We start from the raw sequence: 15361 nt of genomic DNA, 5'->3' as shown, positions 1-15361 counted from the left end.
CCATAACATTAAGTGATTTGAGGCGGAAAATCTGTATGACCTCCTTATCAATTTTCGCATTGATGTTCAACCACCCCTCTATAAACCTAGGCCTACATTGGCTAGGGTGCCAGTCGGGGTTCCGACAGGCATTCACCCGACGTCGGGATCCCGACTGTCAAAACACAGACAGCCGGGATCCCGACTGTCAAAACACAGACAGCCGGGATCCCGACGGCCGTCAGCTATTTTCCCTCGTGGGGGTCCACGCCCCCCCAAAGAGGGAGAATAGAATAGGTGGCTCGAGTAGGGAGCCAGTGTGGCGAGCCCGCAAGGGGCTTTGTTGCACTTGCAATGCTTTCTGGGTCCGGCCAGGATAATGACTATCGGACCCCTATACCACACCCCATTGGCTATGTGGCACGTGGTTTCTGTGCTCCTGCACTCTTCCAGTCAGCTGGTGCAGACTGCCATGAGTAAGAGCAGAAAGTGAGTACGGCAGATAAATTGGTGGGCTTTTATTAATTCTCATTTAGTGTTCATTACAATGGATTTCACATGTTGCTTTTGGTGGTGCAATGAGGTGCACAATGTTTGTGAGTTATTGTGCTTTTCATGGTTCTTAATGCCCATACACACTGTCTTGAGCTGAAAGCTCAAAAGCTGCACAGTGTGTATGGGCCAGTAGTGAGCTATCAGACCACAAAAAAAATGACAGAATACAACTACGCTCAGAGCAGCAACTATCTGGGAAGAGGTCGCCAAACCTTGTTGAACTAGAATAAAAATAAACAGACGTAGATAGTTCTTCTAGTTGCGCTGATACACAGGGCTGCTCATCTGTTCAAAATTGCAAAAAATGGTAAAAAAACTAAAAATCAGTGCGCTGCTTTGCATTGGAGAGATTTAGTGCAGCAATTCGGCCAAAAACGAATTCTTCTAAATTCGCAATCTGCAATAATACCAATGTTATTTGCTCTGAGGGTGAGTTGCCATTTTTTGCACTACAAAGTAGCATTTGACATTCAACTTCCGAGTAAAATATTCTATTCGTATACCGACAGTTTTGCTTTATTCCAAAACTGCAAATTGACCTCAAGTAAATGACCCCTATGTATTATTGGTTAGAGCATTAATAGGAATACAGAATGGTGCTGCTCATGTCATGAATGATATTAGGAGCGGTTATTATACGTAACCACCCATGCTCCATGAATATTAGAAAAAGTCATTGTCTGACCCAAATTTCCAACGACTTGTCTGGTTTCATCAGAGAAACCTGTGTACAGTATACAAAGGTTTAGGCATTTATCTCTGAGTTATTTGATATTTTGATGTGGGGGTTGGGAGGGACATGGTTTTTTTCATTCACAGAATAGTCTTCATATTCCCAATACTATATCATACTTAAAGCAAAGCTGTTTTAATACAGGTGTTTCTCATGTATTCATTAAGCAAATACCTTCCCAGCATATACTTGGGGGTAACCTGCGCACTGTGCCTTTGTTCGGTGCTAGCGGCGGCACCAGCTGTTTGACCTGGCACGGCTGATTTTGGTACGTATAGAAGAGGGTATTGGTGCCGCGCTCTGCCCCTGTGGTTCTTTTGCCGGTGTGGTGTATAGGAAAAAATGATGATAATTGGAAACTGTGGTCTAATTTGAATAAATTTGTAACTTTACTCATGAACAAAAGTAAACAGCGTATACATTCCAAATGCTTTCACAGATAGGTTGATACAATGGGCGGTATTCAATGTGAATACCTGCGAGGTGCAGCGAATCCTTTTTAGGATTCGCTGCACATTCGCCACGTTCCGGAGCCAGCGGGCTCCGGTATTCAACGTGTCAGGGGCTCGCTGCCCCTGACAGGCGAATACGAGCTCCTGCGGCGATTGCCGCAGGGAGCCTGAGGAGGGTGCCAGGCAGAGAGATGAAAGTCTCTCTGCCTGCCCCTGAACGTTTGTGGGGGGCAGGTGGGCTCCCCGGGTGCCAGGCAGCACAGGCTGCCCCCCGGGGGTGCCAGCAGGGGGCCACGTATATTCACTATACCCGAACGTAACATCGGGTGCAGTGAATATATGAATATGTAATGAGCGGCTCGGCTCCGGCGCCCCCTGCTGGCTGCTGTGTTAAAAAAAAATATATATATATATATATTTTTTTAAAAATTAAATATATATTCATGTGCTTACAGCACATGAATAAAAATAGCATGCCCCTCCTCAGAAGAAAATTCCTGATTTTTTGACACCAAATGTAAAAAACAGAACACTTTATTTTAAAAGTTCACATTCCACTTCACCATAAGAAGATAGCGATTGCTACTCGGTGAATCATGGTGAAAAAAACCTTCAAATGTATTCGCCATCTGCTCATTGAATAGGGTGATTCACCGTTTTAGTCAGAAATTCGCCAAACATGGCGAATCAGGCTCATTGAATACCGCCCAATGTCTGTATCCACGTGTATTGCTACAGATCAAAACCAAACAGTGAAATGGGGATTAGTGATATACATGCAGATTTAAACATATAAATGCAAATGTATTGCTCTAAGATGCCGTGGTGCGGGCAGGGAGATGGATGGGGGGCGTCTTGGAACGGCGTGTTGATCGGGAGGTGGAGGGTTCTAGTGGCAGAGGTGCGGCCTGAGCAGCATGACCTATGACAAAGTCACAGAGCACAAGTCACACACCAGGTAGCATCTGAGCAGGTGCTTAGACACTGCCCGGCATTACACTGCGCATGCGCAGTCCAATCCTGAAATCCCAGGATTGCATACTCCAATCCCAGGATTGAAATCCTGTCCATTTTGGGGCCAGATCCCAGGATTGGCAACCCCAATTACATTGTCTGTGCTTAAGTATGGTTATCTTAAAACATGGACTATTTGTGGGTCTTGAGGACCATTCTAGGGAACCTAAGACTCAAAGAAATCACCCATGCTCTCATTACCTGTATTAAAGGGTACAGATAGGAGTAGACACACATACATTGTAAGGCCAATCCCTCGACCAGCAAATAAATGTGTATTCAGAGGACAGTCTATTCCATTCTGCTGATAGTGGGATTGGCCTTATAAAGTACAGTATGTGTCTACTTTTATCTTATTTGCCTTAAAATGGAAGGATAAGTTGTTTTAATGTAATTAGCCCCCTCTGATTTTCAGTTTATTCTTGTTTTTATGTATGTGATAAATTGTTAATATATTTAAAAAAATACATAATCCCACCATTATTTTGTTTTTAGCGCTATTTGTGCTGTTGCATAGTTCTGACCATTTACCACTGAAGGAATTGTCTCAAATTGCCCAAATCCCTTACCTTTTGGGAATTATTATACCTGCTGAATGGTGCATATCTGCTTGTTTCACAACATTGCTGGTACTATATGCCTCCTCGCTCCTACAGATGCTGCGTGCACACAGTGCAGATTGTGTCATTTTCGATTCGATGTGTGGCATCCATCAAAAGCAGATATAGACTTGCCAGCCAAGTGTCCTGCCAGATCGAAAGCGGTTCCATGCAGCATCCCCCGACCGACCCCCCCCCCCCCCTCTCTCCCGCAGCAGGTCCCACTGGCCCGTATTTACACCCCTTAAGGTTAATTTCTATACCTCATGAAACCACTTAGTTTAACCAGATAAGATCCCATATCTATAGCAATATCCTCAATCCATGACTTTAATAAAATAAAAATGTAACCCTAAAATGCAGATAGCAGTCACAACTATGGAGTATTATGAAACATATCAAGATTTTATTCATTTTTCTGCTACTATAAAGGATGTATATATTGACATATTAATGTTATAGCACTGAATTGTCATCTGGCCTTCATCACTGCACGGAACACAATTCAGGGTCTGATCGAAGAGAATAAAATCTGTCAACCATTTCCACAATCTGTCAACCATTTCCAAAATCTGTCAGCCATTTTGCCAGCAATTGCACATACTGAAGTTTACTGCAAAAGCAACTATGAAAAGCAGCCATGCCTATGGACACTTTAAGCCATGCTGTTACAGCACAGTAGTCAGTCATTTTATGGAGACATGCAAAGTCTCAAATCCATCATTTAGTCTTATTTGATGCGGTAGAGGACTTTGCGCTGAAGGCGATGCTGAATCTCTCCCCGTCTCATCATGAGATGTAGAACTTTATGAATCGCATGGTCTGGATATTTCTACAACACAAAATCAGAGCAGTTACTTTTAGAAACCGGTTAAAATTCAAATAAAATCTAAAACATTGTTTAAAAAAGGGACCAGAGTCTCCCTGAACGCTGCCATTACAATTCAGGTAATCCAGGCTTGAATTGAGGTAATTTGCTTTATGTCACTTGTCACTAAGAATGTAAAAAGAAAATATCCTATAAACTACAAATAGTTTTTACAATTAGTTTGAGAGAAATAGTTTTTTTTTTTTGACCTGTAACTTCCCTTATATAGGAAATATTTTTCACACAATTACTTTTGTTTATATAACAAATGTGAGCAACGTTGCCATTTTCAGCAGATATTTTGAGCATCTCTCAGATGTTGGCACTCAAAGGGCTAAGGAAGCATGGGCATGTTACCTCAAATACACGACACCCCCACATTAGGTGCAACAAGTAGTCAAACTCAGATATTTAGAGATCTACTTACTGGAACAGGGAGAGCTCCATCCCCTACAGCTGCCATTTTAAAACAAATGTAACAGTTACTCTTTTGGCAACTTACTTAATCAGTCTAGTACTGGACATGCTACAAATTCCATTGGCTGCAACTTTAAACCAACTCCCTGGAAACAAGTCTCACCTGCTTTAGAAAATCTTGGATGATACTGTGCTCAGAAACCTGCGAACCAATCGCAAATCTCCTCTTCATTTGTTTTTCAATGCGAGACAACATCTCCTTGTCTTCCATTGTGGTGAATCCTTCAACGCCTTGTAGAGGGGGGATGCGACCATTAGTACATAACAATTTCTTTACAATGCTCTGTTTTATTATATATTCAGAACTTTTGGTTTGATCAACTCATTCTTACCAGACAGACTTCCAGACATGGCAGCATCCAGTGTGGATACCTGGAACAAACGCAGAGCCTCATCTATGTCGCTTTCAAGGGCAAAGGGCAGCAACTTCATCTTACTGAGAGATTCTGCAATTCGAACCACAGCTTCCAGTTGTCTACAAAACATTATATAGTATTAAGTACAAATAAACCTAAAGAAACAGCATACACATCTCTTTAGGACAGGCATTCCCAACCACGGTCCTCAAGGCACACCAACAGTGCAGGATTTAGTGATATCCAGGCTTCAGCACAGATGGTTTAATCAGAATCACTCTAGTACTAATTAAGTCACCTGTGCTCAAGCCTGGATATCCCCAAAACCTGCACTGTTGGTGTGCCTTGAGGACCGTGGTTGGGAATGCCTGCGTTAGGAGAACGTCAGCCACACTGCAGTGTTATAAAGTGTAAGTTTGGATTTAAGTGATAGATCAGCAGACAAGGGTGGGAGGGATGAGAAGCCAGTCTCTATTATTAATATATTTTTTCTTTACAATTATCTATATGATGTAATCTAGAAGCCATTCATATGCATCTCTGCATATCTGTAGCAGTAAAACTACATGCTAAGAGTAAAAAAAGGTAAGCCCTCTTATTACCCAACCTAGCAGCACTGGCCAGGTCACAGCAAACACTAGCGAGGAGCATTGGGAATGTTGAATTCAGATAAAAATGAAGTTACTTTTTGGAACACACTAAAGGCCCGTACACACTGGGCGATTTTGAGCTGAAAGAAGCTCAGTTTTGCAGTTTGAGCTGCTTCCAAGCTCAAAAGCCACCCGGTGTGTGAACGGTCCGGCGATAAGCGTGCCCACATCATCTGCTGGTATTATGACAGAGTGGCTGGCTTTCCATAGTATCCTATGGAAAGCTGTCCATCCAAGGAAAAAGACAGGCGAAAAATCGCTCAGTGTGTATGCACCTTAAGTAGTGGCAACTAAATCACGTCCAGCACAACCCTGGAAGATTTTAGGTATTAAGATCTCCAAATAAATCCATTTTCCCCAGAGGTTTAAACAATTGAGTACTCGGTTACACAGAACACTGGAATGCCAAGTCATAAAGTTCTCAGCCTGAACCTCCCCTGGGACTGATCACTTGTATCCAAGTCTGCCGCTCAGTGCATGCCCAATGCCCGACCAGTTCTAAAGAGGTTTACCTGACGGTAATAGGGATGCTGGATCTCTTCTCACTCTCCCGCTCGTGTTCCCGGGCACCGCTGCGCATTAGAACGTAACGATTTTTCAGCTTCTCTGCTGCTTCAGCGGAAAGTCTTGGTCCACACTTACTGCATTAAATTATAAAGGACACTTTGCAAATGCAGCCTTTCAGACACAATTGGAGGACCAACGAATGAATTTTACTTACGCCCTGCAATAGGCGATGTACTTCTTAAGTGTATTGAGCTCCACCTCTCCTGCTACAGCGTGAGTCTGCGTCCGTGCACTGAGATGTACGTTCATCACATGCTTGGCCAGAATCTACAGGAAAACCAGATAATGAACAAGAATAAGGAGCTGCTCAACGGCTACATGTCGAAGTTACACTGGCTGTGCTTACTGGGTAAAATGAATATACTGTTGCATAATCAGCATTTTAAAGGAACATCATTTAGCATTCAATGACTACCTACAATTCTAGAATGTACAACCTTGCTCATTAGCGGTCAGAACACAAATCTTATAGAAAGCGGAGGAACCCAGCTGCATTCATTTGCTTAGAATTCTTACCATATCCCTCTGTTCATTGTGCTCATCCTTGACAATGAAGATCATGTCAAATCTTGAAAGGATGGTGGGCATGAAGTCAATGTTCTCCTCACCCTTTGTGTCATCCCAACGACCATACACAGAGTTGGCAGCAGCCAGCACTGAACAGCGGGAGTTAAGGGTGGTGGTGATGCCAGCTTTGGCAATGGAAATGGTCTGCTGTTCCATGGCCTCGTGGATGGCAACTCGGTCATCCTCTCGCATCTGAGAATGGAAATAATCACAGTGATGGTGAAGTCTCAGTTTAGCCTATGGTTAGGTACCATGCCCTGTGAACATGAGAGCTTTAGATCTAAGGAACTAGCATATACAAATACATGCAAGTTGTGCATAGGGGATGAGAAAGCACTGTAACGGTCCCGGAATGGATACAAGTTGTGATTGACTAACATACTAATAGTCATGACCTTTCTGTTACCCAGATTAATGGCCTTATAACAGGGGCAGAAACAAGGTTGAGCAGCACAGAAGACAAACTATACAGGGCCACAGGACACTAGATGACTTCCTAAGCTCCGAACACAAGCAAGGTTACCATACGCAGGAAGGACTGTAACCATTGCACACATTGTATTTAAAGTGGGCAAACTCAATTTGATCATGTTTTCTAATTCAGACACATTACCTTGTCAAACTCATCAATGCACACCACTCCTCCATCAGCCAACACCATTGCACCACCTTCCATAATGAAGTTACGAGTCACAGGATCCCGCATGACAGAAGCGGTCAAACCAGCGGCACTGCTGCCCTTCCCAGAGGTGTAGACCTGTCAGAGGACAGAAATGGTATAATCTCAGTTATTATGGACATTACACGACTAGAGCATTAGATTTGGTCAATAAAACGATCCAGTGAACACAGCTGCTATGTCTTTACAGTGCACTTCATTTTTTTTAGTTTCTAATGTAGATTTCTAATATAAAATGTGCCCTCCCAATTGAAAAAAAAAAAAAGTGTCCTGCCCTAAAAAACCCTACAGTGAACACTATAAAGTTTTCCAAGAACAAGCAAAACATACCCCAATAGGAGAGCATCGCTCCACAAATTTCAGCAGCTGAGATTTGGCAGTTCCAGGGTCTCCCAGCATCAGTAAGTTAATATCTCCTCTACGAGTCAGTCCATCTGGAAGCCTGATAAGTGGGGGGAAAAATAAATAAAATAAAGCACTATGGTAAAGAGGTTACAGATGCTTCAAAGAATTGGGGGGTGTACACGCATCGGGATCCAATCTGTATCGATGCAGCTAACACGGATTCAGGGTCACTTTAAACTTGGGCTATGTAGACCAAATCAAATACGACACTGAATCGCACCATGTATAAACAGCATTAGGGTACAACACATGGCACCATTGTTTTTTGATGATGGTAAAACCTGACTCTAGCAACCAAAACCCTGGTACAATTGCAGTGACTAATGCTTAGCACCGTGTGTGCTCACTCACCTCTTGCGGGAGCCACCAAAGAGAAGACATGCAATGGCCTTCTTAATGTCACTGCTACCATAAATAGATGGAGCAATACTTTTGGAAATAGTCTCATAAATGTCGGGTTTGGAGGCCAGGCGTCTGAATTCCTCCTCTTCCTGCGGCGTCACAGCTCCTACCGCACTTCTCCCTTTAAAGAAAAAACAAAGCACTTTAGCTGCTGAGCCCACAAGTTCCATACATCTTGTGGCTTGGCGAATGTAGAGATACAGCAGGCCCCTTCACTCTTAGACAGCTATAGGACATGCAACACATGTAGTACATAGGATGTCCCTGCCGGAAACAGTCTTACCCTCAGAATCTGAGAATGATCAGCATGAATGCCACCACAAACCTCTCCAATGTGTCAGTGAGAGAAGAGGTTTACATAAATTAATTGGCGGAAATTATATTGGGAGTGACTGTAGACAATATCACTCAATTTTCCCACACCCCTATATTGGGCGTGAGGACAAATTAGCCAAGATGCTGCAAAGTGCATTTGTTGCACTGTCCATGTGACTTAGCATTGACCCCAAAGGAATTTTTGATCCCCCATATAAAACTATACACCATCTAAATATATCAAACCTTACTACTTTAAATAACAAGACAGAACTAAAGTGATACGTTTCTTCCTAACTATCCCATTTAATGTTGTTTATCTATTGTACACCACATGGAGAGGGCATTAGCTGCAGTAGAACATTGCTGTCAATAAAACACGTTCCGCCCATCACGCCTCACCTGTGCCTTCTGTATCCACTTGAATCCCAACCACACGAATGTATGAGCTGCGTATTCCCACACCCACTCTGTCACGGCCTTTACCAGAGGTTGCGCCACTTTTGCGAATTGAATAAATACCCATAATTGTCACTCTGTTGCCTGGAACAACTTTGTCACAGAGATACCTGAGAAGAAAGAGGTGAAGATACCATTCTTTACAGTGTAACATCTCCTGCATGGAGAAACTTGAATAGCAGGATATAGCAAAACACAGAACTGAGGACCACATGTGCCAACATTCTGCAATTCTGTACAACTTGGCACAATAGTAGTGGTGGGTTTTCATGGTTGTGTGAACTTTTCCCTGACACTTTGGTAACTAGCAAGATGTTCCTACAGGATTGTGAATCATATGGAACTGGGAGAGGATTGGTCACTAACAGGCCTATAGGAAAATAAATTCTGAACTGAATTAAGACGATTCTTCATCATTAGAGCAGTAAAATTCTAGAACTCATTGCCGGTGGGGATGGTTACAGCAACTACTGTTAATGACTTAAATAAAAATTGGATACATTTTTGGCCACTAAGGGAATCCTATAGATATGACTTACTCAAGTCAGTAGTTACAAGTCATATAGGTTGAACCTGATGGACTAACTACTTTTTTCAGCCCTAATTACTATGGGGCAGATTTATTAAGCTCGGTGAAGTGATAAACTGTATGGTTTTTATCACCGGCCAATCAGCTCTTACCTGTCATTTTTCAAACCAAGCCTGTAGCTTCACAGGTAGGAGCGGATTGGTCGGTGATAAAAACTAGACAGTTTATCACTTCTCTGAGCTTAATAAATCTGCCCCACAGTGTCTAGTTTTTATCACCAGCCAATCAGCTCCTAATTGTGAAGTTACAGGCTTGGTTTGAAAAATGACAGGTAGGAATTGATTGGCCTGTGATAAAAACATGACACTATTACTTCACCAAGCTTAATAAATCTACCCCTAAGTGGTGATACATGCTGAAGGGTAATATTGTAGGAGTGTAACAAGCAATAGATGACAATGTATTGTTTTTAAAATACATTTTGTAACATGTGCAGAAATACCAAAACAAAGTATAACCCTACAACACTCCTTGGATATTACCAAGGCGTAATGTTGAATATGCCATCGGCACTCAAACACGAACGCGCATACTGACAGTGGACACTTTACAATCCTTATGTACTAGTCTTACCTGTCACAGTACAGTTGCATATGACGTGGCATCTCTCCATGGGGTACTGCATCTGGCGACTCCTGAAGTTTTAATGTCTGGAAATCCACACATTTACATTTGTCTGGAATTATGTAGTAAGGATCCAGGGGGCACTTGGGACGACCAGCCTGTTCTCTGTAACAAGGTAAAATTGCAGAATGAAGAGGGTTGAGTTTCCCAATGGAAAGCCATGATGGGTAACTAAACCATGGCTACAGTTTTCGGTACTTGTGTACAATCATAGGAAAAAAATCGCATGCGATTTTTAACAGAAATGCATCGAAATTAGTATCAAACATGTTCAATGGCCCCCAAATGTAATTTTTGAGGCTGTACCACCCCCACTATCAACGCGAACCCCGAAGCGTGGCGAGCGCAGCGAGGGGCGGTGGTACGCATCTTACGACCTTTTCTAACCCCCACTATCCACGTCGGCGTGGAGTTGAGAATAGAAAGTGTGGCGAGCGCAGCGAGCCCCGCGAGGGGACACGGATACCTTCACAGGTATCCGCGTCACCTCGCGGGCTTCACAGGTGTCCGCGTCCCCTCGCCACGCTTCGGGCTCGGTGGCTCGCCACACTTTCTATTCTCAACTCCACGCCGACGTGGATAGTGGGGGTATGAAAAGGTCGTAGGATGCGTACCGCTGCCGCTCGCCACGCTTCGGGTTCGCGTTGATAGTGGGGGTGGTACAGCCTCAAAAATGACATTTGGGGGCCATTGAACATGTTTGATACTAATTTCAATGCATTTCTGTTAAAAATCGCATGCGATGCGATCACATGCGGTTTTTCAAAAGATGCTAAAAACATGCAAAAATCGCATCCCATGCCACTACATTTGGCATGCGATGGGAGCCGTGAAAGTACACAAGTACCCAGTTTCACCCAACGCGGGGAAAAGGAGGTCCACAGATCATACCCTCCATAAAGTCCGGGCGGATTAGCATTGCTATACAATTTACTGTAGCGGTGACACAAAGCTTGTTCCACAAACTTACGTGCTGCACTTGCGTGGCATGGCGTAACCCTCCAGGCCAGGCCGCACTGCTATATTACTGATGGTATTGCGACAGCTGCGGCACTGGATGGACATTTTGATGGCTTTGGCTCTCACTGCTGTTGCAGAAATAATAATTCCAGGGATCTTCACTAGGTGAGACATCTGCTCGGACTACAAAAGGTAGAGAATGATGTAGAAAAAAAATGGTAACGTTAAAATATAAGCGCTGACTATGTTTAACATAATAAACTACAGAAGTGAACAAAAAACTTGTTTTCAACATAACTTGCCACCAGTGCTGACCATGATCAACATGCTAAACCCAAGGAGAAAATAACTAAACATTTATGGCAAAGAGCTTTCAAGTAGAGATCTGCAGGTTCGGCTATAACCAGATCTCAAAAACAGGATCTTATTGGCTATGCAGCAGTCACATGTTTTGGAGCCAAAACATGTGACAGCCAATAAGATCCCGTTTTGAGATCTGGGAAAATCCAGACCTGCATACCTCTATTTAAGTGTGCCACAGTCATTGCTGTAAACCCCATATTAACAATATAATCTGATCCCCTTACGTATAGTCTTAAACTGGCCGATATTAATAAAATGCTTCAAGTCTCTACTGTAAATCTGAACCATAAATAGGCCTGCATATTTAATTACTACTTTCTTGTTAGTTCTATATCTATTTTGACATTTCATTATAGCATAACTGACCATAAAGACAGAATTGTCAGCCGGCTTTCATAATTACCTTCAGGAGCCGGATGTTGGTAGGATTGGCATCAGACCGCAACATGACCTGGATTTCCTGAACAGTCTCTTCACCTGCGGGCCGTGGCCGAGTAACCTCATCGGCTACCTCCTGTGCAGCTTCCTCTAGCTAAAAGAAGAACATGCAATTCAAGGCATGCAGACAAAACGATGACAAAATTCTTGTCATTGTCCAGCTTAGACACAAGCATATTGGAAATGCCAGTGGAAACTAACAAGCTGTAACTTAGAATGTCTAGGCTAAATTCCCATAAGGATGCCATACAGTGTGCTCTGAGTATAGTATGACCATGCAGGTGGTCTGTTACCAGCCAACGTCTTACCAACTGGAGATGTTCTGTGGGCTGCTTGTAAAGGTAGTCTGCAAGGTCCTCATCAAAGCTGGCCAGGTCCTCCATTTCCACCTCAATCCAGTACTCGCCCAGGTTATAATGACGCTTGAGTTCATCTCTGCAGACAAATCACCAACAGATTTACTACAATCATTGTATTAAGGTGGCCACACATCTGCAGGAGCAAAGTCAGGATCGGAAGAGTCCGATTTTACACGTTTTTAATGTCCTCAATCCCCCAACGCAAAAGTCAGGAGATTGCCTGCTGATGTATGGGCAACTTTAGACATATGCAATTCTTACCCCTTTCACACCACACACACACACACAGGTCAGACCTGGATCCGCAAATTCACACTAACCTGGGTCAACCACTGTACAGATGGTGACCCGGGTTTAACACTTCTTATAACATACACACTGAATGATTCTCACCCATCTAAGCAATTTTCCCTGAGGTGGGTGAATTTCCATAGCAGAACACTATGGAACGGCATCCATCCGGTCGCTTATCTGCTGGCACTAACGGCGATTATAGAGCGTCCCTCTATGGAAAGCCGTGCACCTCGGGGGATAAAAATAACACACAACGCTGAAATGGGCCAAAAACGCTTTGTGTATATTTTCAGCCCAGCGATTTTCCCCATAAGTTATCCATGCATGCTGGGCAAAAACACCCAGTGTGTATGGACCTTAAGACCGAGATCATCTTCCCACAAGTTACTATCTATTGATGACAAATATCTTCTCTAGTGTTCAACTATGCTGTCTTGGGAGTTATCCTTGATTCCACCCTATCCTTCAAACACCACACTTAGTACCTCTCAGACCTGATGTTTCCATCTCAAAAATATTTTCAGGATCAAATCCTCTCACTGAGGATGCAAATAGCCTCTCATCCACCCACTGGTCCACAAGGCACTTGTACCTCCCTGACAAACCTCTTGTCACTCTATTCTATCCTCCATGCAGCTGCCCAGCTCACCTTCCTCTTCAAACGTACGTTGATCTCCCATATCTTACAAGCACTTACTGGTTCGCCTTCCATATCAAATTCAACCTTAAAAAACCCTCACCTATTTACATATCTGATCAATGCCACAATCATGTGTTTATGCATAATATATACCATTCTTCAGCTGTATGGACAATATATCAGCTAAAGAATTGATGGCACACTTAAGCCATTCTATATTTTTAATCAAAATCCCTGTGTGTAAGCTTGAGGTGGAAGTGATTGGAGAAACTAAAAGTTGTTCCCAGGTTTCTAATTATAAAGCACTATGCATTTCTAATTTTTTTGCTGCAGTTTTCATGTAGAGATTGCAATTGGTGCAACACAGGTCAAATTACACTCCACATCTTTTGATCAAAACACAACTGTGGATGGGGTTACATCGGGATTATGTAAAAGCTAGAATGTACCCCAGAGTGTCGGACAGGTCCCATTTAGCAAATACTAACATTCTGTAGATTGCAGCGAGCCCCCATCCGCGGATTGTCTGTGTGACAGATGACATTGGTGAGGGAGAGATTACAGCCTTCCCATATGGGACAGACCCTTCAGGTTATTACTACATCTCCAGTACAGGGAGGCTGTGGTCTCTCCCTTTGCATCTCCCTACTGACAGGTGTCACAGGTGCCCCCATCAGAAGGGACAGCCCATGGACAGAATGTGCACTACCAAAACCAGTTTCAGACTGCTGCGTGGAGCCTGTCCAGCAGTGCAGAACATTCAGGGTTTTTTTCAATCAAACCCGTTAACACTTACCATGTTCTCATTTTTACATTGTGCAGATGCCTTTTAGCACATGTGCAGGTTTGCTGCTTAGTGCTGGATGAACTTTTTTGTGTGAATACCAGCTCAAAATAAAGTACGGTTCTGTGCATGGACGGCCATAGCTGCACCTAAGGCAGTGGCACCACCATATTACAAATACGCTTCATTACATACAGAACAATGCTTTATGATCCCGTCTGGTCAATACGAGGTTACTGTTCTCCCCGAGCGCGACCTATGACACTTCTGTCACCGTGTGACAGGTGTAATGCTACAGCTAAATATGTTACACACAGACCTGTATTTGTAGGTGAACCCGGTGCGGTCTGTGCCGAAGCGATACTGCCGGAGGAACTCCTTAAACCGCTTTTTCAGCTGGGACTTCTTGGCGTGCCCATCGTCACCAGTCGGCTGCTCCCCACCGAAACTGTCGCTGTAATAGACACCGGGATCATCGAATCCAGACATGCTGAGAATAGGGGTACGGAGCAAGAGAGTGTGCGACACGGAGAATGGCGGAGATCAGACCGGCAGCAGTAAGCGCGCGAAAACACTACTTTCGCGCCAAAGTGATTTCGCGGCACGAAGATAACCCCGCCCACCCGGCGCAGGCATTGGTTTATCCTTGTCCCGTCCACATATCGTATATGCAGCGTCACCGTTACGGGCGGGGTATGGATGTACTTCCGGGGTGCTAGGCGGTCATTCTGGTTCTTATTGGATCTAACAGAAGATGCAGCCATTTTGCTGGAGACCAAAGACTGAAACATTAATTTACAACCATCTTCAGCTCATTTTGGTCAAGTGATGGCCATCGGCGTTGTTGCTGTGAGCGATGAGTTGGATCGGTTGCCATAGCGTCATGCAAATGGAAAGTTGCCCAACCCCTTTAAAAACATACCTCCCAAATGACCCTCTCCAGGAGGGACACAATGCTCTGCTCCTGGACTTTCCTTTTAATGTATGATTGCCATCACTTGTGGTGAGCTAGGTAATTGATAAGAAAGTTATTCAACCACAGGTGATGGCAGTCATACATTAAGAGGGAAGTGCAGGAGCAGAGCAATGTGTCCCTCCTGGAGAGGGTAATGTTGGGAGGTATGGTAAAAATCGCTGGTCAGGGGGAAAAGCGCTCATTGTATATAGCTGTTTACACACGGAGCCATATGATCGCTGGCAATATATTGTTCAGCAATCATATTGCTCAGTGTT

General features: G+C 43.7%; 1 protein-coding gene across 1 annotated transcript; it reads right to left on the bottom strand.

Moving 5' to 3' along the window:
• Nucleotides 1-3716: 3716 nt before the first annotated feature.
• Nucleotides 3717-14762, bottom strand: MCM5 (minichromosome maintenance complex component 5). The gene is made up of 15 exons (XM_083153210.1): nucleotides 14448-14762; nucleotides 12360-12486; nucleotides 12017-12145; nucleotides 11261-11433; nucleotides 10240-10395; nucleotides 9021-9187; nucleotides 8253-8424; nucleotides 7827-7938; nucleotides 7431-7574; nucleotides 6767-7009; nucleotides 6405-6517; nucleotides 6196-6324; nucleotides 5010-5152; nucleotides 4781-4908; nucleotides 3717-4164 (listed from the first exon to the last, which is right to left on the bottom strand). Exons 1-15 carry the CDS (start codon nucleotides 14615-14617, stop codon nucleotides 4063-4065), a joined length of 2208 nt encoding a protein of 735 aa, XP_083009336.1. The 5' UTR covers nucleotides 14618-14762; the 3' UTR covers nucleotides 3717-4062.
• Nucleotides 14763-15361: the final 599 nt, after the last annotated feature.

Source organism: Crinia signifera, chromosome 7 (assembly GCF_055691185.1).
Source record: "Crinia signifera chromosome 7, ASM5569118v1, whole genome shotgun sequence".
NCBI classification, from domain to species: domain Eukaryota; kingdom Metazoa; phylum Chordata; class Amphibia; order Anura; family Myobatrachidae; genus Crinia; species Crinia signifera.
The sequence above is the reverse complement of the archived record's forward strand: the minus strand, read 5'-3'. Positions and strand labels throughout refer to the sequence as shown.

What these genes read in the sequence shown, in the direction of transcription:
- MCM5 (XM_083153210.1), bottom strand. Translation starts at nt 14,617, where the DNA reads ATGTCTGGATTCGATGATCCCGGTGTCTATTACAGCGACAGTTTCGGT. An exon ending in CCAACATCCGGCTCCTGAAG is followed by an intron (nt 11,434 to 12,016) that starts GTAATTATGAAA and finishes TACCTTTTGTAG; the next exon opens with TCCGAGCAGATGTCTCACCT. An exon ending in TCCAAGATTTTCTAAAGCAG is followed by an intron (nt 4,165 to 4,780) that starts GTGAGACTTGTT and finishes TTTGTGTTGTAG; the next exon opens with AAATATCCAGACCATGCGAT.